General features: G+C 35.1%; 3 protein-coding genes, 1 long non-coding RNA gene and 3 pseudogenes across 7 annotated transcripts; 4 read left to right on the top strand and 3 right to left on the bottom strand.

Annotated features, from left to right (window-relative positions):
* Positions 1-887: 887 nt before the first annotated feature.
* Positions 888-4,003, bottom strand: LOC147933473 (two-component response regulator ARR10-like). Its single transcript, XM_087475499.1, has 6 exons — positions 3,552-4,003; positions 2,737-2,889; positions 2,286-2,630; positions 2,130-2,206; positions 1,210-2,031; positions 888-1,127 (listed from the first exon to the last, which is right to left on the bottom strand). Exons 1-6 carry the CDS (start codon positions 3,682-3,684, stop codon positions 1,080-1,082), a joined length of 1,578 nt encoding a protein of 525 aa, XP_087331625.1. The 5' UTR covers positions 3,685-4,003; the 3' UTR covers positions 888-1,079.
* A 2,560-nt stretch (positions 4,004-6,563) lies between these two features.
* On the bottom strand, positions 6,564-7,896 carry LOC104721640 (uncharacterized protein At2g39795, mitochondrial). 2 transcript variants are annotated; one of them, XM_010439677.3, is made up of 3 exons: positions 7,589-7,896; positions 7,029-7,357; positions 6,564-6,912 (listed from the first exon to the last, which is right to left on the bottom strand). In XM_010439677.3, exons 1-3 carry the CDS (start codon positions 7,802-7,804, stop codon positions 6,753-6,755), a joined length of 705 nt encoding a protein of 234 aa, XP_010437979.2. In that variant the 5' UTR covers positions 7,805-7,896; the 3' UTR covers positions 6,564-6,752. The 2 variants fall into 2 exon arrangements, with proteins under 2 accessions (XP_010437979.2, XP_010437978.2); XM_010439676.3 differs by having other exon boundaries at positions 7,029-7,375; positions 7,589-7,884.
* Positions 7,897-9,873: 1,977 nt separating this feature from the next.
* Positions 9,874-11,978, top strand: LOC104727626 (xanthotoxin 5-hydroxylase CYP82C4). Its single transcript, XM_010446714.2, has 3 exons — positions 9,874-10,387; positions 10,481-10,956; positions 11,201-11,978. The coding sequence occupies exons 1-3, from the start codon at positions 9,916-9,918 to the stop codon at positions 11,825-11,827; spliced, it is 1,575 nt and encodes a 524-aa protein (XP_010445016.2). The 5' UTR covers positions 9,874-9,915; the 3' UTR covers positions 11,828-11,978.
* Positions 11,979-13,024: 1,046 nt separating this feature from the next.
* On the bottom strand, positions 13,025-14,057 carry LOC147933472 (uncharacterized). Its single transcript, XR_015573127.1, has 3 exons — positions 13,609-14,057; positions 13,411-13,463; positions 13,025-13,269 (listed from the first exon to the last, which is right to left on the bottom strand). It is a non-coding gene; the product is annotated as an uncharacterized LOC147933472 (long non-coding RNA).
* Positions 14,058-14,607: 550 nt separating this feature from the next.
* LOC147933471 (xanthotoxin 5-hydroxylase CYP82C4-like) lies at positions 14,608-16,565 on the top strand (annotated as a pseudogene). The gene is made up of 2 exons (XR_015572831.1): positions 14,608-15,574; positions 15,781-16,565. The product of XR_015572831.1 is annotated as a xanthotoxin 5-hydroxylase CYP82C4-like (transcript).
* A 2,557-nt stretch (positions 16,566-19,122) lies between these two features.
* On the top strand, positions 19,123-21,149 carry LOC147933470 (xanthotoxin 5-hydroxylase CYP82C4-like; annotated as a pseudogene).
* A 1,358-nt stretch (positions 21,150-22,507) lies between these two features.
* Positions 22,508-24,203, top strand: LOC147933469 (deSI-like protein At4g17486; annotated as a pseudogene). The gene is made up of 3 exons (XR_015572496.1): positions 22,508-22,837; positions 23,280-23,566; positions 23,660-24,203. The product of XR_015572496.1 is annotated as a deSI-like protein At4g17486 (transcript).
* The last annotated feature ends 140 nt before the right edge of the window (positions 24,204-24,343 follow it).

Below are 24,343 nucleotides of genomic sequence, written 5' to 3'. Positions count from 1 at the left end.
ATATTTATCAACCGTATAACTTCGCAGGCAAGAACAAGGGCTTTAGGGTTGAGGAGAGACGCCATGGTATGTTTACAATTCGCGGTGGACATAAGGAAGAGGACGGAGCCATCGCTGCCAGAAGGGTTTTCCGGCAACGCCTACGTGCTTGCCTCGGTGGTTTCGACCACCAGAGAACTACTTGAAGAACTAACGCTCGAGTCAATAGTCAACAAGATCAGAGAAGCCAAGAACTCAATTGACCAAGACTACATCAACTCTTATATAGAAGCACTTGGAGGTGGTGATCAAAGAAATGACGGAAATCTCCCTCCTCTCAAAGAGCTAACCCTAATCTCCGACTGGACAAAAATGCCATTTCACAATGTTGGCTTTGGTAGCGGCGGCGAGCCGGCGGATAACGTGGCACCACTCTGTCCTCCGGTTCCGCAAGTTGCTTATTTCATGAAGAACACTAAAGATGCTAAAGGTGTTACTGTGAGGATCGGTTTGGACCCACGAGATGTTAATGATTTTACAAATCATTTTCTTGATTTTAATATATTAGCTGGTGATAATTAAATTAATTAGTAGTAGTATCTTTGTAAGATGCTTAATTTGTGTTAGTATATAGTTTGATTGATGGCTCCTCTATATGCATGCGTGTGCGCTAAAAGACACTTTATTGTAATTGGGTTATGATGATGTATTAATCTAATGACATCTCTCTGCTTTGTATTTGTCGTTATCACTTTATTTTCGTGATAGGCTTTGTTTCTTTTCTTTTTCCTTTCTTTTTGATAAAAGATTAGTAGGCTTTATTTTTCCTTCCGGCATTACTGGACATTTCCAATGGTCACCAATGTTAAGTGGTTGACACCTAAGTCAAGGTTAGTGGGCACTTTGAATTTATTTATGGATTTGGATCTTACTAAGTTGCTCAGACCAGTGGGCAACAAGAGCTTACAGTATCGTTACAAAGAAGAGAGAAGAGACAGAACCAAAGATAATAATAATTGATTGTGTCTGAATACAAGAGCTAGTAGAACAAAGTTAACAAAGAAAAGAGAAAAAATCAGTTTGGCTCTGTTCCGAGTGAGCTAAACCATCACCCAACCACCTTCCGAGAAATCAGTTGGGCTCTGTTCCTGTTACAATCAATAAAGATTCAGAAATCTCCAAGTGAAATAAAAAAAGGAGCAAAAGTGTAAATGACTTTTATTTTTATACCTGTGTCATTAAGGAATTGACTATATCATCTAAGGAACCAGCATCTGAAGCCATGTGTAAACCTTCCTTTGGATCACAATTTCTAAAAACTTGAGCTTCTGTTGGCATTGGACCCCAGTTATTTGCATGCTGCTGATTCATCTGTAATGGATGAAAAAAGTCTGTTTGTGCAGCATTCGAGGATCCAAAATCCGTGTTTCTGCAGAAAGATGTCGAACTGGTATCCATGTTTGGGTTTATTAGTGGAGTGGCTGAGTCGCAGAAGGCGGTCCATTCCAAGGAGTCAGGTTTTGAATGAACATTACTCTGTGGCATGTTGGTTGACAATACAGTGTTTGACCAATGTTCTAGACGCTGCTTGTTGTTGCTGGTCTCAAAGTGAGGTGAAAACCCCGGGTTCAACGATGGCGATGATGACTGCGGGTGACCATCGAGAAGTAAGAGATTATTAGGAGCAACCATTAGAGAGTTCTGTTGTGAGTCAAAGCTTTGAAAAGCCTTGTTGATCTGAAGCTCTTCTAGTGGCGGAAGTGGCAACCCTTGAAGTATGTTACCTCCATCATTGTGGTTACGAGGAAACGATGATTGGAACATTCCTCCTGCAAGGGAGTTTACACGACCAAGATTCCTATTTGAAGGGAAATGTCTCATCATTGTGGCTCCACCATGGAACTGACCGGATCCAACAGGTATTGCTCGGTGGTGGTAGAAGCCGCCAAGTCCTTTGTGAGAAGTCATTTGCATCAAATGTGAGTCAATGGCCACCCTGTTAGCTTGTTGATTGGCTTCATCAGACACCTTCTTCAAGGCAACTCGAAATTTCTGAAAACCAAACGACATTTGCAAATGTGTTTAATGGAATCATATTAACAAACTAACAGAACAAAATCAGAAGAAGCGTCATAGTCTCACTATCTCACCTGAAGGTGGCTCGCAACATTCTCTCTTGTGAGTTTGTCAACATTCATAAGATCAAGAATCTTTTTGGGTACAGCTTCTGCATCATCAATACTTTTTAAAATCAGAACATGAAGCTAACTGGAAACTAGAGGGTAGAGAGATTAAGAAACATTTACTCTCAACGCCTAAATGATCAACAGCTGCTAAGAATTTGTTGTGTAGCTCATGCGTCCAAAGAACACGAGGTTTCTTTTGCGCCGTTGGATCATCGTTTTCATTCCCTCTTTCTTCCTCTTCCTCCTCTTCATACTGTTCTTTACGTTTCCTGTTGTTGTTGGCTTTATCAGAGTTTCCTGGACCATTACTCACACTGCTCTTGTTCTTCTTAAGTTTGCTCTTTCTCACCACGTGTTGCCATATGTTCTTGAGCTCCTCAATTCGAACAGGTTTAAGGAGATAATCGCAGGCACCGTGTTTGACTCCTTTCATCACATACTTTGGATCGCTATGTGCAGATAACACTGCAAGAATCAATCATCATGTCAAAGATCAAAACTTTCTCATGGGGACAACTATGAAAAGCTCGATGGAATCAAACAGAACTACAACAAGAGGAAAGCCTCGTACTTATGACAGGTAAGTCCATTTCAAGACCAACGAGCTCAAGTAGCTTGAAACCATCCATGTCTGGCATGTCGACATCACTAATTACGAGATCGAACTTGTTCTTGTTCTCCCTCAACAACTCCAGTGCGGTTTGGGCCTGGTTCGTTGTTGTAACTGCACATTAGAATGTAATTGTAACAATCACCGTCAAAGTCTTAGTTTTTACAGAGCAAGTGACTAATTCTCAAGTTCAACAAACTCAGAAATTTGGAAGTAAGAACCAATCAGTTCTGTGGAGCTATCAAATGTATAACACTTGCCACAAATACTAAGTTTTTTACAGAGCAAGAAACTCATTCTCAAATTCAACGAACTCATTCAAAAGAAGTATGAAGCTTTGAGCTTCGTTGACACATGTGGAGCAATCAAATTCAAATCTGTAACAATTCCCAAAAGTCTTTGAGTTTTTACAGAGCAAGAGACTGTTACAAATTCAAAGAACTCAAAAAGATACCAATGAGCATTGTGACACATGTGAAGCAATACAACCTGAAACATGGATTTTTTAAAGTAAAAATATGCAGAGGTTTTCTTGAAACCCCGTCTTTAAAAACATATAAATCTTAGAGAGGTACCATGTGTTGACAAGAAACGAATCTGAGCTAAATTTTGTAGTTTTTAGTGGACAAACCAAATTTAATTCTAGAAAAGAAAAAAACTTCAGTAGTTCTATCTATCAACCAATCCTAAAAATTAAAAGTAAACATGCAAATAGTGAAGTAACAAGGAGAGAGAGAGAGAGAGAGAGAGAGAGAGAGAGAGAGAAGGAAGCAAACCGTGGTATTGGCAGCGATGGAGCAAAGTCTGGAGAATACGGAGACAAGTCTGGTCATCGTCAACAGCAAGAACTCTCATCCCAACGGGAAACTGGTCCAAGACTTCAATTTCTTGTTCTATAGTCATCGTCATAGATTTGAACTAGAACAACAACAACAACAACAACAACGTTCGGATTCTTTATTACTACTAGATAGAGAGAAAGAGTTTACGGCAGAGTTTAATTTGGAGAAGAAAAATATAAAAGGAGGAGCAATGAAGATGTCAAAAGAGAAAATCTAAAGCCTATATATGGTTTCTTAAAAACTCTCTCTGATTGATCTTTATGGAATTCTCTTCTTTTTTAGAAACATTTCTGGACTTTTTTATTTTATTTTCCATTAGAAAACAAAACATGGAGCGTGATTCTCACGCGCTTTTTTTTTTTTCTGGTTTGGTTTCTTTTGACTGTGGGAATAATATTATTTTTAGTTTAGTGATAATTAATTGAAAAGGAAAACAAGATTGAAGGATTTTTTTAAAATAGATAAAAATGTGAAAGTGTTTATGAAGATGATTCTGTGTATCATGTAATTAAGGTTAAAGATATGTTTTTTGATACTGTACTTAGTAAGTTAGTATACAAGGTAGAATATCGAATTTAGTTATTACCATAATTTCAAACTTTCCTTAATTATATTGCCATGAGGATTGAATTGACAACTAAGTCGAGTTTATCATCAACGGATGTACATTTACCTTAGTTATTTTTTTATTATTGTTATTTTTTTTTTCATTTACCTTGGTTATTAGTGCAAACTATGGTAGTATTATAGTTTTAAAATATGTAAAAGATAAAGAAAAGACAGGCTTTAGGGAGAGAGCATGGTGAAGGGTGGGAAGTGCGAGACTCGCGTGAGCGTGCTTCATGGCTTTTTTTTTCCCCTATCGACTCGTACAGGGTTCAGAAAAGATTTTGGGAAACCAAGTTGTATATATCCCATAATAAACAATCAATCATGGCTAATGCCGATGTTAATCAAACCTTAAGTCATACTCTCTTTTTTTTTTTTTTAACGTCAGCGCCTACCTAAGACAGACTTATATAATGTACTCATCATTACTTGGATAGTAATTACACTCTTCTTACCATATGAGATTTTAGGAAAAATAACGAATAAATACATATTATACGATTTGAGTCACCGGCCAGAGTGTATCGTATGCTCGAATTAAACTTTGAAGTCAACACATGAAATTGCTGTCACAAGAAATAGTAACTTACACTCTCACAGTAACCTATATCTTAACATTAAACCAATACTATTATATAAATATATACTTATGAATATATAAAGATTAAAAAAATTAAAATAATAAAAGAAAAAGTAAAGAATTTCTTGAAGTTGGGTTTCATCCACATCATTAGCCAACAAGCTTGGTGGATGCAAAATAAGATCCCAATGATACTATATCATTTTGTATGATTTCTTGAATTGACCACCAAGCGTGTTCGTTTCTGCGCCTCTCGTTTTCTATAAAATAGTCTACTTCGAATAGAGAATACGTTTTGGTACTTCTTAACCAAAAAAAAAAAAGAAAAAAGTATGCGATTATGTTTTTTCCAAGAATATATCATTTTGTTTCGTTTCCAAATTAGAACAAAAAGTTTCAGAATTCCAGGTTAAGGTTTACAAAAAATTCGCAAGATCTAGGATCTAAATGACTTACGAATCTAGCCTAAATTTTTACGAACCTTTTACAAACCTAAGAAAAAATATTTAGTTTCTGAAGAAAGGCATTTTTAAAAATTTGTCTTGTGACAATTAAAATCTTGATAAACCTAGAATAAAAGAAAACGGATAAAAGTTATACTTTTTAAAAAGAACATCAACACTTCGATGCAATGCATAGGAAAATAAAAGACAACTCTCTCATACAAATCATTATCATTAAGCCATCTAAATAGTTGCAGATGACATTAGAGAGATTAAAGAAATGAGTTTTCTAGAAGATCCATGTTATACACCAAATCTGTAAAGATTCTACTTCTGAATAAGTTATTAGAAATCACTTTGTCATTAGCTACTGTCATTGGCTCATAGTCTCATATATTGTACGCACATGTATAATTATTCACATTTAAATATGAAAAAGAAGATGTCCTAACAGCAACACTTTGGTGTAATGTTTAATTTAAGAAAAATAATTAAAGAGAAAGATGCCCATAAAACTTAATAATAATAAAAAGAAGCAACAAATAACTAATACTAAATGGAGTAGGAAAATCAGATTGAGCATAAGTTGAGGTAATCTTGTCTCCCACAAGGGCTAACCACACCGGTCACTGATATGCTTCTTGTTCGGATGCTTCCTAATCACTTCCTACTCTTATCACTCTTTACTTATTTAGTTTTTTCACATTTAAAAATTAAACAATGATTATTTTACTCGTCAACTCTAGATAGCCAGAACATAACAGTTACTATTCCATATGGATTACGTAGATATACTAAATAACAATCATTATTAAGTAATTATTAACTAACAGTAGCTATGATAGATCGATGGTGATGAATATAATTAGTTCATCATGGACCCTTTGCTCGTGTCATGATCAATATTTGTCATGATCACTTCTAACTTTCTTTCTTTTAGCTCACACACATATTCTGCCAAATCTGAATTTGGATGATGCCGACTCTATAGAGATTACATGTTCAGATAATCAGATTTATCAGTATTTATAACCAGAAGGGGTTGAATTTTTGTTTTTATTAACTACACTAAAATATGTTACGATTTAAGGTATTTCACTATTTCTGCTGGTGTTTACTGTTAAGCTTGATCCCATCATACACAAAGCCTAAGGAATCGTTTTATGGCCAACGTTATAAATTGATTATTTTGAAGACTCATATTACAACATTCTTTCGTGGAGTTATAGTTATACCCTCTCTTCGATCCTATAGAGTTTCAAAAGGTGTAATGCATATAAAATATACAAAACAACTACATCCACCCGATAGATATTGAGCCAATTTTTCTTGTTTATTCATCGAAGGCCCATATTGCACGTACAGTTTCAGACAAGCAGTCGAAGGCAGCACCAATGTTAACATTATGCAACCTATACTCGAAAGTAACTAAAGCCAATAATTTCTACTTCAACTGATAACAGTATAATCAAAAGCAGTCTAAAACGAAGAAAGAATTCGTGTCTATTTTGCGATGAATAAATATAGGTTTCTCAACCACTGAATGAGCTCAATCCTATCCTTATTCATCATATACTCATGCAAGAAGAAACAAAGATCACCATCGATTCCTCTTACTCGCAAAAACTCCCGAATCGCTGTCTGAAAATCATACTTCAAGCTCCTGCAAAGAAACAAAGATCACAAGTTTCAGTAATTGCACTTAAAATACTAGCAATAAATGCTTCAACTCTATACTGTAAGTTATTCAAGGAGACTAAGCAGAGAGGGATTAAGTACACGAAATCTGGTCCCAAGTAAGGTAGACGAGTGATTTTGTTGCGTCTAAGCTTGTAAAGCTTTCGAATTTCGATACGGTTAGGCCAAACAGAGCAAAGGAACTCAATCCCTTCACTTCCATCAATCTTGGAAATGTCGACAAGCAAGCTAATATGGAGACGGAGATCGTGCCCTGAAGCATCTAAACCTGTTCTTGGAACAGTCAAAAACCCATCAAACATAGTTGCTTCCATTTTGATGTTTTCTTCTTCCCCAAACTTCCCTTTCATCACAATACATTGCTCACCGGGACTATCCTCCACAGAGAATGATTTGAATTCAGTCGCTGGCTGCATTACATAGTTTAACTCAAAAAAAAAAACATCAGCATCTCTTCTCTGCCGGATCTTGAACAAAAGTCTAATACTTGATGTACAAATTGAGTCGAAATACAGTGTTGATCATGTCTACCCAGATAACAAATCCGAAATCTAAGACTAGCCTAAACATGATCAGATTGCAAGCTAAAAATCCAAACTTTATAAGGTCTGATAGTGATTTTAAATTAAATAAGATGATACCTGATGTGGAGGAGCATAATCAGATTGATACTGGATCTCGTTTCTTATGATTCGAAGGATGTTTGATCGGAAGGGGGATTTGGCTGTCGAGGTGGTGATGTCTCGTGATTGTGGAGTTGGTAACAAAGATTTACACCGAACCAGGGAAATTAGGGTTTCTGAGGTATGAGATGGAGAAATGCGTGATTTTTGAAGAGTACGGAGGAGAAGAGCCATTGAGGTTTTTTGTGATGTTCGCCGACGTTAGGGTTCTTCGACGGGTTCTCTAATTGGGAAAATTAGATCGAATCGAAAAATTGGCGAGCTTAATTGTGGGCTTTTTTGGGAATGTCCAATAGTCGTATACAAACACTTAATGGGCTTCTATGTTAAAACATTGTTTGACGAGTTTTTTTTTTTTTTTTCATTTTTAATCACGGTTTTAAAATCCAAATCTTGGATACGAACGAAACTTGTTTACCCAATCGTTACTTGAATGGGTGTTTAGTAACCTGTCTGATGATAGTGATGATAGTGACCTGTCTACGCTCCCAAGCAATACAAAATGTCGTGATAGAATACGCTTCACTAAGGATTCAGCGAAGGAAATAACTGCAGTGCATTTGAAAAGTCAGTCACACAGGGCTTTGCCGCCTAGGGTGGAACGCATGGTAGGCTAGGTGGCTCCCCAGGACGACTAGTAGTTGAACACGGACGGGGTTTCGTGGGGAAATCTGGGTCTAACAACAGCAGGAGGGATGTTACAGAACAGCGTGGGAGAATGTAAAGGAGGATTTGTATTTAACATTGGAAGGTGTACGACACCTTTAGCTGAACTGTGGGGGGGGGAGGGTGTACTACGGTCTTTGTATTGCTTGGGAGCGTAGAGTGGCTTGTTTGGAGTTGGAAGTAGACTCGCAGTTTGTAGTAGGTTTTCTTACAACAGGGATTAGCGAAGCTCATCCGTTATCCTTCCTTATGTCATGGCTTTTTATTAAAAGACTGGCTAGTCCGCATTTCTCATGTGTATAGAGAAGCTAACCGTCTTGCAAATGGGTTAGCTAACTATGCGTTCTCTTTGTCCATTAGTTTCTATTGTTTTGATACTGTCTCACCTGTTGTTAGTTCGCTTTTGAGTGATGATGCGATCGGGTCTGTCCGGCCACGTCAAGTACGATTGTAATCTTTTAATTTCAGTTTAATAAATGCGAGACTAGTTCTCCTATCTTCTACCAAAAAAAAAAAAAACGAAACTTGTTTAAGACCATAAATGTTAGATGTGGTGGACAAGTTGTTTCGGCTTGGGTATTAGTCGAGCTGCGTAAAGTCAGCTGGTTTGGTTTGGTTCATGCATGCAAATCTTAACATTCCACGATTTGATGCGTGTTTGGATCACTCGAGGTTATTAAAAGAAAAATAAAAAAACATAAGAACCAACAACAGATTTACACAAACAATGAAACAAATAATATAATGTATACTACTTGTATAGTTGTATACAAATAACGTTCTTATGATGAAATAATGTTTTTCTACATACCGCATGACTGGTTTACTCCAAGCACGCAGGACACCGGATCCGATCCGGCTTCATTAGTATATGTTATGTTCATCGCACTATACCCACCACGTAAGTTTTTTCGTTTATTTATACACGCTAAAATTCACCACCAGGGGAAGTCCAAGGAAGGTACGACCAAAGCATATATCGATTAATTTTTTTTTTTTTTTTTTTTTTGGTAAAAATATATCGATTAAATTCATGAATGGTTTTATAATTGAGTTTTAGATTGTCTTCTTACATTGAATTTTTCTCCCAAAAACTAATCTTGGATGACGACGGTCGCGCTATGCACTTCACTAGTGGAACAAGAAAGAATCCATTAACTAATCACTCGAAAGTCATTGCGTGTCAGTCAATCAACACGTGTGTAAGGTTAGAGCAAACGCAGCTTATGCATGGATCTTGCAAGACTAGGATCAACACATCATATAGAGATAATTGAAAATCATATATGAGAAAAAGAGACAATATCTAGTCAGGTGAGAATAAATAAACAAAAATTTCTCAAAATTTGTTTCTTAATGCTCTTTTTATTTAATTTAAATCCTTGCTAATGTCATTAACTTAAATTAAAAGTATACAATGCCTAAACCTTTACTCGTGCATGCATTAATTAATTAAAATAAAAGTTGGTGCCCTTTTGATCATCGGTAGGTGCATGTCTCATGTTTACATGGTGTTGAACAGATCATATGTGTGTGTATATATATAGAGAGACAGACGATACTCTTCAATCACTCAAAACAAGACATCACCAAACACACATCTCTTTTGCACTTTCACTATGAATACTTCTCTGTTTTCTTTATTTGTTCCCATCCTCCTTATCGTTTTCATTGCTCTCTTTAAGAAATCAAAGAAACCAAAACATGTAAAAGCTCCTAAACCGAGCGGTGCATGGCCCATCATCGGCCACCTTCACCTTCTCGGTGGCAAGGAACAGCTTCTCTACCGAACCTTAGGAAAAATGGCCGACCATTATGGTGCAGCCATGTCGCTACAACTCGGGAGCAGTGAAGCATTTGTTGTGAGCAGTTTTGAGGTGGCTAAAAATTGTTTTACTGTCAACGACAAAGCCTTGGCTTCACGTCCTATGACTGCAGCCGCAAAGCACATGGGCTACAATTTTGCTGTTTTCGGGTTTGCGCCTTATAGCGCTTTCTGGCGAGAGATGCGTAAAATCGCAACCATTGAGCTACTTTCTAACCGGCGGCTTCAGATGCTCAAGCACGTTCGTGTTTCTGAGATCTCAATGGGTAAGTATGAAACTACGTCTACCGTACCAAACGTATGTATCAATAATTATCCATATTGTTAATTTTGATACGATGCGATATTGTCACATGCAGGTGTGAAAGATTTGTATTCCTTGTGGGTCAAGAACGGTGGTTCAGAACCAGTAATCGTTGATCTAAAGAGCTGGTTAGAGGACATGACACTGAATATGATAGTGAGAATGGTGGCCGGAAAACGATACTTTGGAGGCGCCGGCTCAGAATCCTCGGAGGATACCGAAGAGGCAAGCCAATGCAAAAGGGCCATCTCAAAGTTCTTTCACCTTATCGGTATATTCACTGTGTCCGATGCTTTTCCGTCACTGAGGTGGTTTGATTTGCAAGGACATGAGAAGGAGATGAAGCAAACGGGAAGCGAATTAGATGTGATCCTTGAAAGATGGATTGAAAACCATCGACAAGAAAGAAAAGTTTCAGGAACGAAAGAAAATGATTCAGACTTCATCGACGTTATGTTATCACTTGCGGAACAAGGCAAGCTCTCGCATCTTCAATATGATGCTACTACTAGCATCAAATCTACCTGCCTGGTAAAGCTTGAAATACCCAAATCTTTGCTTTGTTTTTTATTTTTGGGATCTTGAACCCTAAAATTACTGTTTGACTATAGATTTATTAAGTTGGTGATATAAATAAATATATTTGGAGGAATGAAGTTGTTGTATCATATATAATTTTCTTAAAATCATCTAATACGTTACGCGGCGAATCATGATTAGATGATATTTTCTTTTTTAATGTATGTAATATAATGATAATAAATTGTATAATCAGGCACTGATTCTAGGAGGAAGTGACACTACAGCATCAACTCTTACATGGGCCATTGCTCTTCTTCTTAACAACAAAGAAATGTTAAAGAACGCGCAAGATGAGATAGACCTCCACGTTGGCAGAGACAGGAACGTCGAGGATTCAGACATAAATAATCTGGTGTATCTTCAAGCAATTATCAAAGAAACGTTGAGATTGTATCCAGCTGGTCCACTCTTAGGCCCTCGAGAGGCGATGGAAGATTGCACAGTAGCCGGTTACAACGTTTCTTCCGGCACAAGGCTGATAGTGAATGTATGGAAAATCCAAAGAGATCCGAAAGTTTATAAGGAACCAAACGAGTTTAGACCAGAGAGGTTTATTACAGGAGAAGCAAAAGAGTTTGATGTAAGAGGACAAAACTTTGAGCTGATGCCATTTGGTTCGGGAAGAAGATCATGCCCAGGGTCTTCATTGGCCATGCAAGTGCTTCATCTAGGTCTTGCTCGTTTCCTTCATTCGTTTGAAGTGAAAACTGTTTTGGATATGCCTGTTGATATGAGTGAGAGCCCTGGCTTGACCATTCCTAAAGCCACGCCTCTTGAAGTACTGATCAGCCCACGTCTTAACGAACAGCTTTTTGTGTGATCGATATAGTACTGTTTCAGAAACATGATGACTTCAATATTGTTTATTGAAGGTCCTTTTTTGATGTATTTTATTTCCTGTTTAAATAAAACTTATCTACGTTTGTTGTTTCTCTTCAAAATATAAGTATGCAGTTTTTGAAAGAATCAAATTGTCCTGGTATATTATTGGTGAAATTAAGACCTTTTTATTGCCCAAAAATATAGTATTTATTATTTATACAAGACTTTTTTTTAATAAACATATAAATATATATAGTTCAAGATTTAAATTACATTTTTATGACTTATATGACCAAGAAACGAAAAAAAAATGACATAGATTATCTAGATAGGTCACAAAATTCTATAATTTGGTATAAAATCTCATAATTTACAATATTTAATTATTATTGTTAATAGAAATATAAAAATTATAAAAAATGGAACGAAAGAAAAAAAAATACTTTTTGGGCGCACTCACTAAGAGGAAACCCTTAACAGGGGGGACGAACGAACAAAGCGTTGAACATCCCCGGACCAAGAGGTTTTCTTCATAATTTCGCAATTAGATGCATTGAGCCGTAAAGCGAGATGATGTTTTGCAGAAACCTCTCGGTGAGGCGTATGAAGAAATCTGGTGGTTTCGTCCCTGTTTATCTCAATATCTACGATCTTATGCAAATAAATGTTTACGGTTATTGTCTTGCTGGCTTGGAATCAGGATCTATCACTATGGTCTTGAAGGTATTTATTGTTTTTTCTCAATCTTGGGTTGGATACATGAGAGATTATTGGGTAATAAAGAATATGATCCTTTATTACCCATTGACAAAAATATCAGAAAATGTCTTACCTCGATCACAACTATGGGAGACCGCCGACGGCCTACAGCTTTTGTTCTCCACTCGATTCACCTCGTAGGAATTATCTTGATCTAACTTTCCAACTTTTTTATTCAGCTAATGTTTATCTCAAACCATATTCAAACAAACTGAAGCATTCATTGTAAAAACAATTTTTTGGTTCAATTAAAAAAAATAAAGGTCAATAATCTTTATATGACCAAGAAACAAAACATAACTAATACTAAATGGAGTAGGCAAATCAAAATGAGCATTAGATGAGGTAATTTTGTCTTGCACAAGAGCTAACCACACCGCTTATCCGCCATGCATAGCAGGGCGGACTTGGGAATTACTATTTTGCCCATGCCCATGGGCCAGCCCGTTTGACACCGCTATTCTTATGGCACATACATTCTATTACTAACAAACACACTCTCACAAACTTGTTCAAGACCATAAATAAATGTCAGATGTGATTGGATGGTAGTATTGTCTCAGATGTGGTGGACAAGTTGTTACGCCCTGGGTATTGGTCGGGCTGCGTAAAGTCAGCTGGTTGGGTTTGGTTCACGCATGCAAATCTTCACATTTCACGATTTGATGCGTGTTTGGATCACTCGAGGTTATTAAAAGAAAAAGAAAATACATAAGAACCAACAGAGAGACACAAACAATGAAACAAATAATATAATGTATACTACTTGTATAGTTGTATATAAATAACGTTTTTGTGATTAAATGATGTTTTTCTACATACCGCAGGACACCGGATCCGATCCGTCTTCATTAGTATATGTTATGTTCATCGTACTATACCCACCAGGCCACCACGTAAGTTTTTCGTTTATTTATACACGTTAAAATTCATCACCAGGCGAAGTCCAAGGAAGGTACGACCAAAGCATATATCGATTAAATTCATGAATGGTTTATAATTAAGTTTTAGATTTCTTACATTGACTTTTTCTCCGAAAGACTAATCTTGGATGACGACGGTCGCGCTATGCACTTCACTAGTGGAACAACAAAGAATTCATTAACTAATCACTTGAAATTCATTGCGTGTCATCAATCAACACGTGTGTAAGGTTAGAGCAAACGCAGCTTATGCATGGATCTTGCAAGACTATGGTCAACACATCATCTGGAGAGATAACTGAAAATCATATATGAGAAAAACAGACAATATGTCTAGTCAGACGAAAATAAATAAACAAAAATTTCTCAAAAATGGTTTCTTAATGCTCTTTTTATTTGATCCTAAATCCTTGCTCATGTCATTAACTAAAATAAGAAGTATACAATTTTTAAATAGGATTATTGGTTTGAGATTTGAATAGAGTTTTAAAAATTTAAAATATTATGTAGAATTTATTGTTATTAGATCAAGATTTTGTTAAATTTTGTTAAATTTTAGTGTTATTAGTTTGTGATTTGTAAAAAGTTATTTAAAATCTTAACAAATTTTGGTTATTGGATTAAGACTTTTATAAAGTCATTAAAAGTTTTATGTTATTTAATTAAAATAAAATAATCTATGATTATTAATAAATTCAATTGTTATGTTATTAGGTCATGATTTTAGAAACTTTATTTACAAAATAAAATCATGGAAAATATCACAAAAATACAAGAATTGTTTGGAGCACAATATTTTAGAAAACAAATCAACAAAACTTTCTAACAATATTTAACAATCTTTCACTTTTTATGATTTTGTTGAACTCTTAAATTTTTTTTTATAAATTAAGGGGTGTTATTAGATTCTAATTTATAATAATTGAATTCGTTAACAATCCTAGATTTTTTTGTTTTAATTGAATAACACAAAACTTTTAATGACTTTATAAAAGTTTAAATCCAATAACCCTAATTTGTTAAGATTTTTAATTATTTTTTTACAAATGACAAACTAATAACAATAAACTTTAACGGAGTTTAGCAAAATCTTAATCTAATAACAACAAATTCTAAATAACATTTAAATTATTTAAAACTCTATTCATAAAATAAAAGTTGGTGCCCTTTTGGTCATCGGTACGTGCATGTCTCATGATTACATGGTGTTGAACAGATCATATGTGTGTGTGTATATATATATAGAGAGATAGACGATACTCTTCAATCACTCAAAACAAGACATCACCAAACACACATCTCTTTTGCACTTTCACCATGAATACTTCTCTGTTTTCTTTATTTGTTCCCATCCTCCTTATCGTTTTCATTGCTCTTTTTAAGAAATCAAAGAAACGAAAACATGTAAAAGCTCCTAAACCGAGCGGTGCATGGCCCATCATCGGCCACCTTCACCTTCTCGGTGGCAAGGAACAGCTTCTCTACCGAACCTTAGGAAAAATGGCTGACCATTACGGTGCAGCCATGTCGCTACAACTCGGGAGCAGTGAAGCATTTGTTGATACGATGCGATATTGTCACATGCAGGTGTGAAAGATTTGTATTCCTTGTGGGTCAAGAACGGTGGTTCAGAACCAGTAATAGTTGATCTAAAGCGCTGGTCAGAGGACATGACACAGAACGTGATAGTCAGAATGGTGGCCGGAAAACGATACCTTGGAGGCGCCGTTTCAGAATCCTCGGAGGATGCCGCAGAGGCAAGGCAATGCAAAAGGGCAATCTCAAAGTTCTTTCACCTTATCGGTATATTCACTGTGTCCGATGCTTTTCCGAGACTAAGGTGGTTTGATTTCCAAGGACATGAGAAGGAGATGAAGCAAACAGGAAGCGAATTAGATGTGATCCTTGAAAGATGGACTGAAAACCATCGACAAGAAAGAAAAGTTTCAGGAACGAAAGAGAATGATTCAGACTTCATCGACGTTATGTTGTCACTTGAGGAACAAGGCAAACTCTCGCATCTTCATTATGATGCTAATACTAGCATCAAATCTACCTGCCTGGTAAACTCTCACATCTGGTAAAATTACTGTTTGAATATATATATTTATAAAGTTGGTGATATAAATAAATATGTTTGGAGGAATCAAGTATTTGTATCATATCTAATTTTCTTAAAATCATCTAATACGTTACGCGGCGAATCATGATTAGATGAGATTTTTTTTTTTAATGTATGTAATATAATGATAATAAATTGTATAATCAGTCACTGATTCTGGGAGGAAGTGACACTACATCATCAACCCTTACATGGGCCATTGCTCTTCTTCTTAACAACAAAGAAATGTTAAAGAAAGCACAAGATGAGATAGACCTCCACGTTGGCAGAGACAGAAACGTCGAGGATTCAGACATAAATAATCTGGTGTATCTTCAAGCAATTATCAAAGAGACATTGAGATTGTATCCAGCTGGTCCACTCTTAGGCCCTCGAGAGGCGATGGAAGATTGCACGGTCGCCGGTTACAACGTTTCTTCCGGCACAAGGCTGATAGTGAATGTATGGAAAATCCAAAGAGATCCGAAAGTTTATGTGGAACCAAACGAGTTTAGACCAGAGAGGTTTATTACAGGAGAAGCAAAAGAGTTTGATGTAAGAGGACAAAACTTTGAGCTGATGCCATTTGGTTCGGGAAGAAGATCATGCCCAGGGTCTTCATTGGCCATGCAAGTGCTTCATCTAGGTCTTGCTCGTTTCCTTCATTCGTTTGAAGTGAAAACTGTGTTGGATATGCCTGTTGATATGACTGAGAGCCCTGGCTTGACCATCCCTAAAGCCACGCCTCTTGAAGTACTGATCAGCCCACGTATTAACGAACAGCTTTTTGTGTGATATAGTACTGTGTCAGAAACATGATGACTTCAATATAGTTTATTGAAGGTTCTTTATTGATGTTTTTTTTTTCCCGTTTGAATAAAACTTATCTAGGTTTGTTGTTTCTCTTCAAAATATGTGTATGCAGTTTTTGAAAGAATCAAATTGTCCTTGTATAATATTGGTGAAATTAAGACTTTTTTACTGCCGAAAAATATAGTATTTATACAAGAATTTTTCTAAATAAACATATAAATATTTATAGTTCAAGATTTAATTACATTTTTTATGACTTATATGACCAAGAAATAATAAAAACCACATAGATAATCTAGATAGGTCACAAAATTCTATAATTTGATATAAAATCTAATAATTTAAAATATTTAATTATTATTGTAAACAGAGAAATCTAAAATTAACATAAACAAAAAAAAGGAAAAAAGCGTTTTTTGGCGTATTCACTTTCCCAGAAAAGAGGAAACCCCTAACAGAGGGGGACGAACGAACGAAGCGTTGAACATCCCTGCGATCGGGAGGTTTTCTTCATAATTTCGCAATTAGATGCATTGAGCCGTAAAGAGAGATGATGTTTTGAAGAAACGTCTCGGTGAGGCGTAAGAAGAAATCTGGTGGTTTCTTCCCTGCTTATCTCGATGTCTACGATTTTACACCAATGAACGTTTACGGTTACTGCGGTACTGCCTTACTGGCTTTGGAATCGGGATCTATCACTCTGGTCTTGAAAGTATTTATTGCTTTTTCTCAATCCTCAAACCCATGAGAGATTATTGGGTAATATAGGTCAAGAATAGCAGAATATCAGAATATCAAAAACCGTCTTAGCTCGATCACAACTATGGGAGACCAATGTTACGCCGACGGCCTACAACTTTTGTTCTCCACTCGACTCACCTCGTAGGAAGTATCTTGATCTATCTTTCCAACTTTTTTTTCAGCTCTTAATGTTTATCTCAAACCATTTTCAAACAAACTGAAACATTCAACAAAAGATTTTTTGGTTGAATACAATTTTACATTCAATTAAAAACAATGAAAGTCAATCATCCTTATACGTCCAAGAAACAAAAAATAACTAATACTAAATGGAGTAGGAAAATCAAAATGAGCATTAGTTGAGGTAATCTTGTCGCTCACAAGGGCTAACCACACCGCTAATCCGCCGGGCATAGCACATGGACTTGGGGATAACTATCATGCCCGCAGGCCAGCTCGTTTGACATCTTTACTCTTATCGCACATACATTCTATTACAAACAAGCATATTCTCAAATTCTTTTCCAATTATAAATAGTGTTTCCAAAACTTATTATTTCTTAAAGTTAGGGGCTATTATTGGATAAATGATTTGTAAATCTATATAAAATTGTAAAACTATAAAAATCAAAACACATAGATTTTGAAATAATATATTTTATTCTTTGATTTGAATCCTTCTATTTTTATTGTCAAATCTATTCAAAACATAAATTGACTTTTGAAATCCAAAAACAAATCATTAAATGAATAACATAGATTTTAACAAGTACTATGATTGACCACGTAGTACACCACAAGATAATATTATATATATATATATATATATATATTTTGATTATAATTGTAAAATAATTGATATTCGTTGTTTTTCAAAAAGAATATTAGAGTTTTTATAGATATTTTATTGTATTTGCTAACATTTATAGTACTGGGTATTAAATTTGAAAGCACTAAAGTATGTATATTTTATTAAGAATAACTGAATAATAATTTTATAAAAAAATTAAATATATTATTAAATTTTGCAATAATTTTGGTTTTAACTTATATTTTCGTATTAAACGATTAGAATCTCGATGATAGAAATTATCATATTTTTGTTAATGATAGAAATTGGAAATATTAGGATATCATAGAAAAACTATTATAATTCGAATTATTGAATCATGTTATATGTTTCAATTTTGACTCAAAAATGTATTTAAAAAATATTAAGATAGATTTACCACGTCAACCAATAACTCTTTCTTAGCTTTTTTTTATTTATATACACGTCAAAATTTACCACGAGGCCAAATCCAAGGTAGGTACGACCAATGCATATATCGATTGAATTCATGAATGATTTATAATTGAGTTTTAGATTTCTTACATTGACTTGACATTTTCTCCGAAAGACTAATCTTGGATGACGATGGTCGTAACGTAACGATATGCACTTAACTAGTGGAACAACAAAGAATCCATTAACTTAATCACTCGAAATTCATTGCGGGTCAATCAATAGATGTGAAATGATAGAGCGAAAACAGCTTATGTATGCGTGGATCTTGCAAGACAATGATCAACACGTCATCAAGAGATAATTGAAAAATAACCACACGGTAAATTAAAATCATACGAGAAAAGACTATCACTAACTTATAATAAGAGAATGGAACAAAGTTTTGTTAAAAAAGTTTTGTTAAATTTTGTTTCTTAATGCTCTTTTTATTCAATCCTAAAATCCTTGCTCATGTCGTTTATAACTAACATAAAATTTGCTTGCAGCCTTTTCTATTCAACGCATTAATTAATTAATTAAAATACAAGTTGGCCCTATAGTTTTGAACTTTTGATCATTGGTAGGTGTATCTCATGCATGCTTACACGTGGTGTTGAACCGCGATCGTCTATATATAGAGAAAGACATACGATACTCTTCAATCACTCAAAACAAGAAATCAAGTAATCACCAAAACACACATATTTCTTTTTCAGTTTCAAAAACATTATGGATACTTCCCTCTTTTCTCTATTTGTTCCCATCATCGTTTTCGTTTTTATCAATCTATTTAAGAAATCAAAGAAACCAAAACATGTAAAATCTCCTAAACCGAGCGGTGCATGGCCCATCATCGGCCATCTTCATCTTCTCGTTGGCAGAGGAACAGCTTCTATACCCGAACCTTAGGAAGAATGGGCTGACCGTTACGGTCCAGTCATGTCGCTACGACTTGGGAGCAGTGAAGCATTTGTTGTGAGCAGCTTTGAGGGTGGCTAAAGATTGTTTCACTGTCAACGACAAAGCCTTGGCTTCGCGTCCTATGACTGCAGCCGCAAAGCACATGGGTTACAATTATGCTGTTTTCGGGTTTGCCCCTTATAACGCATTCTGGCGCGAGATGCGTAAAATCGCAACCATCGAGCTACTTTCTAACCGGCGGCTTCAGATGCTAAAGCACGTTTCTGTTTCTGAGATGCTCAATGGGTAATTAATAACTAAAAAAAAAAATCCAATGTCTATCGTACCATTCGTATATATAAAATGTCCATATTGTTAAATGTGATACGATGCGATATTGTTACATGCAGGTGTGAAAGATTTGTATTCCTTGTGGGTCAAGAACGGTGGTTCAGAACCAGTAATGGTTGATCTAAAGCGCTGGTTGGATAACATGACACTGAACATGATAGTGAGAATGGTGGCCGGAAAACGATACTTTGGAGGCGCGTCGTCGGCTCAGAATCTTCGGAGGATACCGAAGAGGCAAGGCAATGCAAAATGGCCATCTCAAAGTTCTTTCACCTCATCGGTATATTCACTGTGTCCGATGCTTTCCCGAGACTAAGGTGGTTTGATTTTCAAGGACATGAGAAGGAGATGAAGCAAACAGGAAGCGAATTAGATGTGATCCTTGAAAGATGGATTGATAACCATCGACAAGAAAGAAAAGTTTCAGGAACGAAAGAGAATGATTCAGACTTCATCGACGTTATGTTGTCACTTGCGGAACAATGGCAAACTCTCGCATCTTCAATACGATGCTAATATTAGCATCAAATCTACCTGCCTGGTAACCTAGCTTTAAATACCCAAATCTATATTTGTTTTTGTGTTTGGATCTTGAACTATATATATACACAAAATTAAATTAGAATTTTAACCCCAAAATTACTGTTGAATATATATAACTTGGTTATATAATAAATAAATATGTTAGGAGAAAAGAAGTAATCGTAGCATATTTAGTTTTCTTTAAATCATCTAATACGCGACGTGGACCACGGGGGTGAATCATGATTAGATGATATTTGCATATTTTTTTTTATGTATGTAATATAATGGTAATAAATTGTGTAATCAGGCACTGATTCTAGGAGGAAGTGAGACTACATCATCAACCCTCTTACATGGGCCATTGCTCTTCTTCTTAACAACAAAGAAATGTTAAAGAAAGCACAAGATGAGATAGACATCCAAGTTGGCAGAGACAGGAACGTCGAGGATTCAGACATAAATAATCTGGTGTATCTTCAAGCAATTATCAAAGAGACATTGAGATTGTATCCAGCTGGTCCACTCTTAGGCCCTCGAGAGGCGATGGAAGATTGCACGGTCGCCGGTTACAACGTTTCTTCCGGCACAAGGCTGATAGTGAATGTATGGAAAATACAAAGAGATCCGAAAGTTTATAAGGAACCAAATGAGTTTAGACCAGAGAGGGTTTATTACAGGAGAAGCAAAAAGAGTTTGATGTAAGAGGACAAAACTTTGAGCTGATGCCATTTGGTTCGGGAAGAAGATCATGCCCAGGGTCTTCATTTGGCCATGCAAGTGCTTCATCTAGGTCTTGCTCGTTTTCCTTCATTCGTTTGAAGTGAAAACTGTGTTGGATATGCCTGTTGATATGACTGAGAGCCCTGGCTTGACCATCCCTAAAGCCACGCCTCTTGAAGTTCTGATCAGCCCACGTCTCAATGAACATTTCTTTGTCTGATATAGTATAGTATACTACTATATATATTGTATATTCAGAAACATGATGAATTCAATACAGCTTTATTGAAGGTCCTTTTCTATGTTTTAGATTTTTTTTCCGTTTGAATAAAACTTATCTACGTTTGTTGTTTCATCGTAGTATATGTTACTAGGTACCTAACCCGCGGAAAAACGGCGGGGCCTGAACATTTTTTTATGAAAAATTTAAATAAATTATTTTGTTATTTATATTATTTATAAAGGTTTATGATTAAAAACTCAGTTTTGTTTATATTAAAAATTTTGTATTTTAAAATTAAAAAGTTTCTTGATAAAATTTGTAGTTATATAAATCTTATTCGATTAGATTTTTAAAATCTTAGATGTTAATTTTTTTTAAGTACAAATTAGTATTGATTCTAATAGATTTTTTTTTTACTTTTCTACAATTTATTTTATTTTATGTGTCCCCAATTTTCGTTTTTTAATTAATTAATTAATCTTAATTAAGTTTTTCTAATGACAATTGAATGTAATTCTTTACACATTTTAAGGTTATTTTTATATTTGTACTTCCCAATTAATATAGTAGGATGCATGCATTTTTTGAAAGAATAAAATTGTTTTTGTGTTGATATATTATTGGTGAAACTAAGATTTTTTTTTCTGGCCGAAAATATAGCATTTATATAAGACTTTTAATAAACAGAATATTTAGACTTTTTGTTTTTAATAAACATAATACAGTAGTATTTAGAGTTCAAGACTTTTTGTTTTTAATAAAGATAATATTTAGACTTTTTGTTTTTAATAAAGATAATATTTAGAGTTCAAGACCTTTTTGGTTTTAATTAATAAAGATAATATTTAGACTTTTTGTTTTTAATAAAGATAATATTTAGACTTTTTGTTTTAATAAAGATAATATTTAGGGTTCAAGACTTTTTGTTTTTAATAAAGATAATATTTTAGACTTTTTTGTTTTTAATAAACATAATATTTAGAGTTCAAGACTTTTTGGTTTAATAAAGATAATATTTAGACTTTTTGTTTTTAATAAACATAATATTTAGACTTTTGTTTTTAATAAACATAATATTTAGAGTTGAAGACTTTTTGTTTTTAATAGAGATAATATTTAGACTTTTTTGTTTTTAATAAACAGAATATCTAGACTTTTTGTTTTTAATAAACATAATATTTAGAGTTCAAGACTTATTGTTTTTGATAAAGATAATATTTAGACTTTTTGTTTTTAATAAACATAATATTTAGATTTATATGACCAAGGGAAAAAAAACAACATAATTTGGTAGAGAATCTCATAACTTACAATATTTAATTAATATTGTAAACAGAGAAATATAAAATAAACAGAAACGAAAAGAAAAAAAAAAACGCTTGTTTGGCGCAATCACTTTCCCAGGAAAGAGGAAACCCCTAAACAACAGAGGGGGAAGAAGGAAGGAACGAACGAACGAACGAAGCGTTGAACATCCCGGGACCGGGAGGTTTTCTTCACAATTATCGCAATCAGAGATGCATTGAGGTCGTAAAGAGAGATGATGTTTTGCAGAAACGTCTCGGTGAGGCGTAAGAAGAAATCTGGCGGTTCCGTCCCTGTTTATCTCAATGTCTACGATCTTACCCCTATGAACGTTTACGGTTACTGGCTCGGAATCGGAATCTATCACTCTGGTCTTGAAGGTATCTATAGTTTTTTTTCTCAATCCTGGGTTTGATACATGAGAGATAGAGAGATTATTTGGTAATAAAGGTCAAACCTTTTTGGTCAATTTCGTTGAATAATTGGTTTTTTTTTTTTTTGGGGAATATATCCTTTTCTGGTTTGATTGGTTTATAAGAAGGTGATTAAGGATTGGATAATTTTTGGATTTTGTTTAGAGATGCAATTCGTATGAATTGTGGTTTATGAGAGAGTAAAAGCTTAGAAAGATGAGACAGAATTGACCTTTGGTCCTCCTGGAATTGACTTGAAAAGTGTGAAGAAAGACTAATTGTGATTTATCTCAATATGATACGATTGATGACAACTTTAGTGTAGAGTTTGCTTGAATGTTCCAATGATTAACAATAACAACAACTCATTGTTCTTTCTTGGTTTTTGGTGAATCCATTGTTTGTATAGTTCATGGGGTTGAGTATGGATACGGGGCACACGAGAAATCGAGCTCGGGGATTTTGAAGTGGAGCCAAAGAAGTGTCCTGGTTTCATATTCAGGAAATCGATACTTGTGGGTGAAACAGAGATGAGGGCCAAAGAAGTTAGAACCTTTATGGAGAAATTAGCTGAAGAGTATCAGGGAAACAAATACCATCTCATCACTAGGAACTGCAACCATTTCTGCAACCATGTTTGTTTAAAACTCACTCAGAAATCAATCCCTAGTTGGGTCAACCGTCTTGCTCGATTAGGTATCCCAAACTTCCTCATCACTTTTAATGAAATCAGAAACGTTTTCAGGGGATCAAATTAAGTAAATATGTACATTGTATGAACCTTAAAAGGTTTCCTATGCAACTGTGTGTTGCCGGCTTGCTTGAACGAGACTAAAGTGAAGCGGGTGGGAAGAGACGGGAAGCTCGTGGAAGGAGAAAATACAAGGAAGAAAAAGAAGAAGGCGAGAAGCCGATCAGGTCCTTTATCCTCGTCTTGTTCTATATCAACATCAGATAATTATAAACCTTCACATAACAGATCGATATCAACGGGTAATCCTCCTCAACGAGTTCCTTCTGCTCCGTCTGGAGCTCAAGATCAGAAGCATCCAAGCGTAAGCGTCAAGACATGATTATATTTTTTGAACAGCTAATTATACTTGTTTACGAATGCAAGGGAGGGTGCTTGTGCTTTGTTCTCAAGTTTTACATCCTCCATTTCGAATCCGTTTGGTTTTACTTGGTATATAGGAGAATCATGAAATATCTGTAAATAGCTAAAACAGAGTGAATTCAACATTTGTTTGTTTTTTTTTTTGATGTATTTCTTTTGAAAATTGTACAAATTACTTGTTTGAATATCAACAAATCGAAGTACATACTTTTCCTCTTAGAATTTGCTTTAGTCAAAAGGGAAAAAGTATGAACAAAATAAAATAAAAATAAATAATTTTATTACAGAACCTGGAACTCTGGAAGTGGCATTAACCCTAGTTTGACCTTTTTCAAAAATCACTCACTATAAATACCTAT

This window comes from Camelina sativa, chromosome 11 (assembly GCF_030686135.1).
Source record: "Camelina sativa cultivar CO46 ecotype springtype chromosome 11, ASM3068613v1".
Taxonomy (NCBI): Eukaryota; Viridiplantae; Streptophyta; class Magnoliopsida; order Brassicales; family Brassicaceae; genus Camelina; species Camelina sativa.
This window is presented reverse-complemented; position numbering and strand designations above follow the sequence as displayed.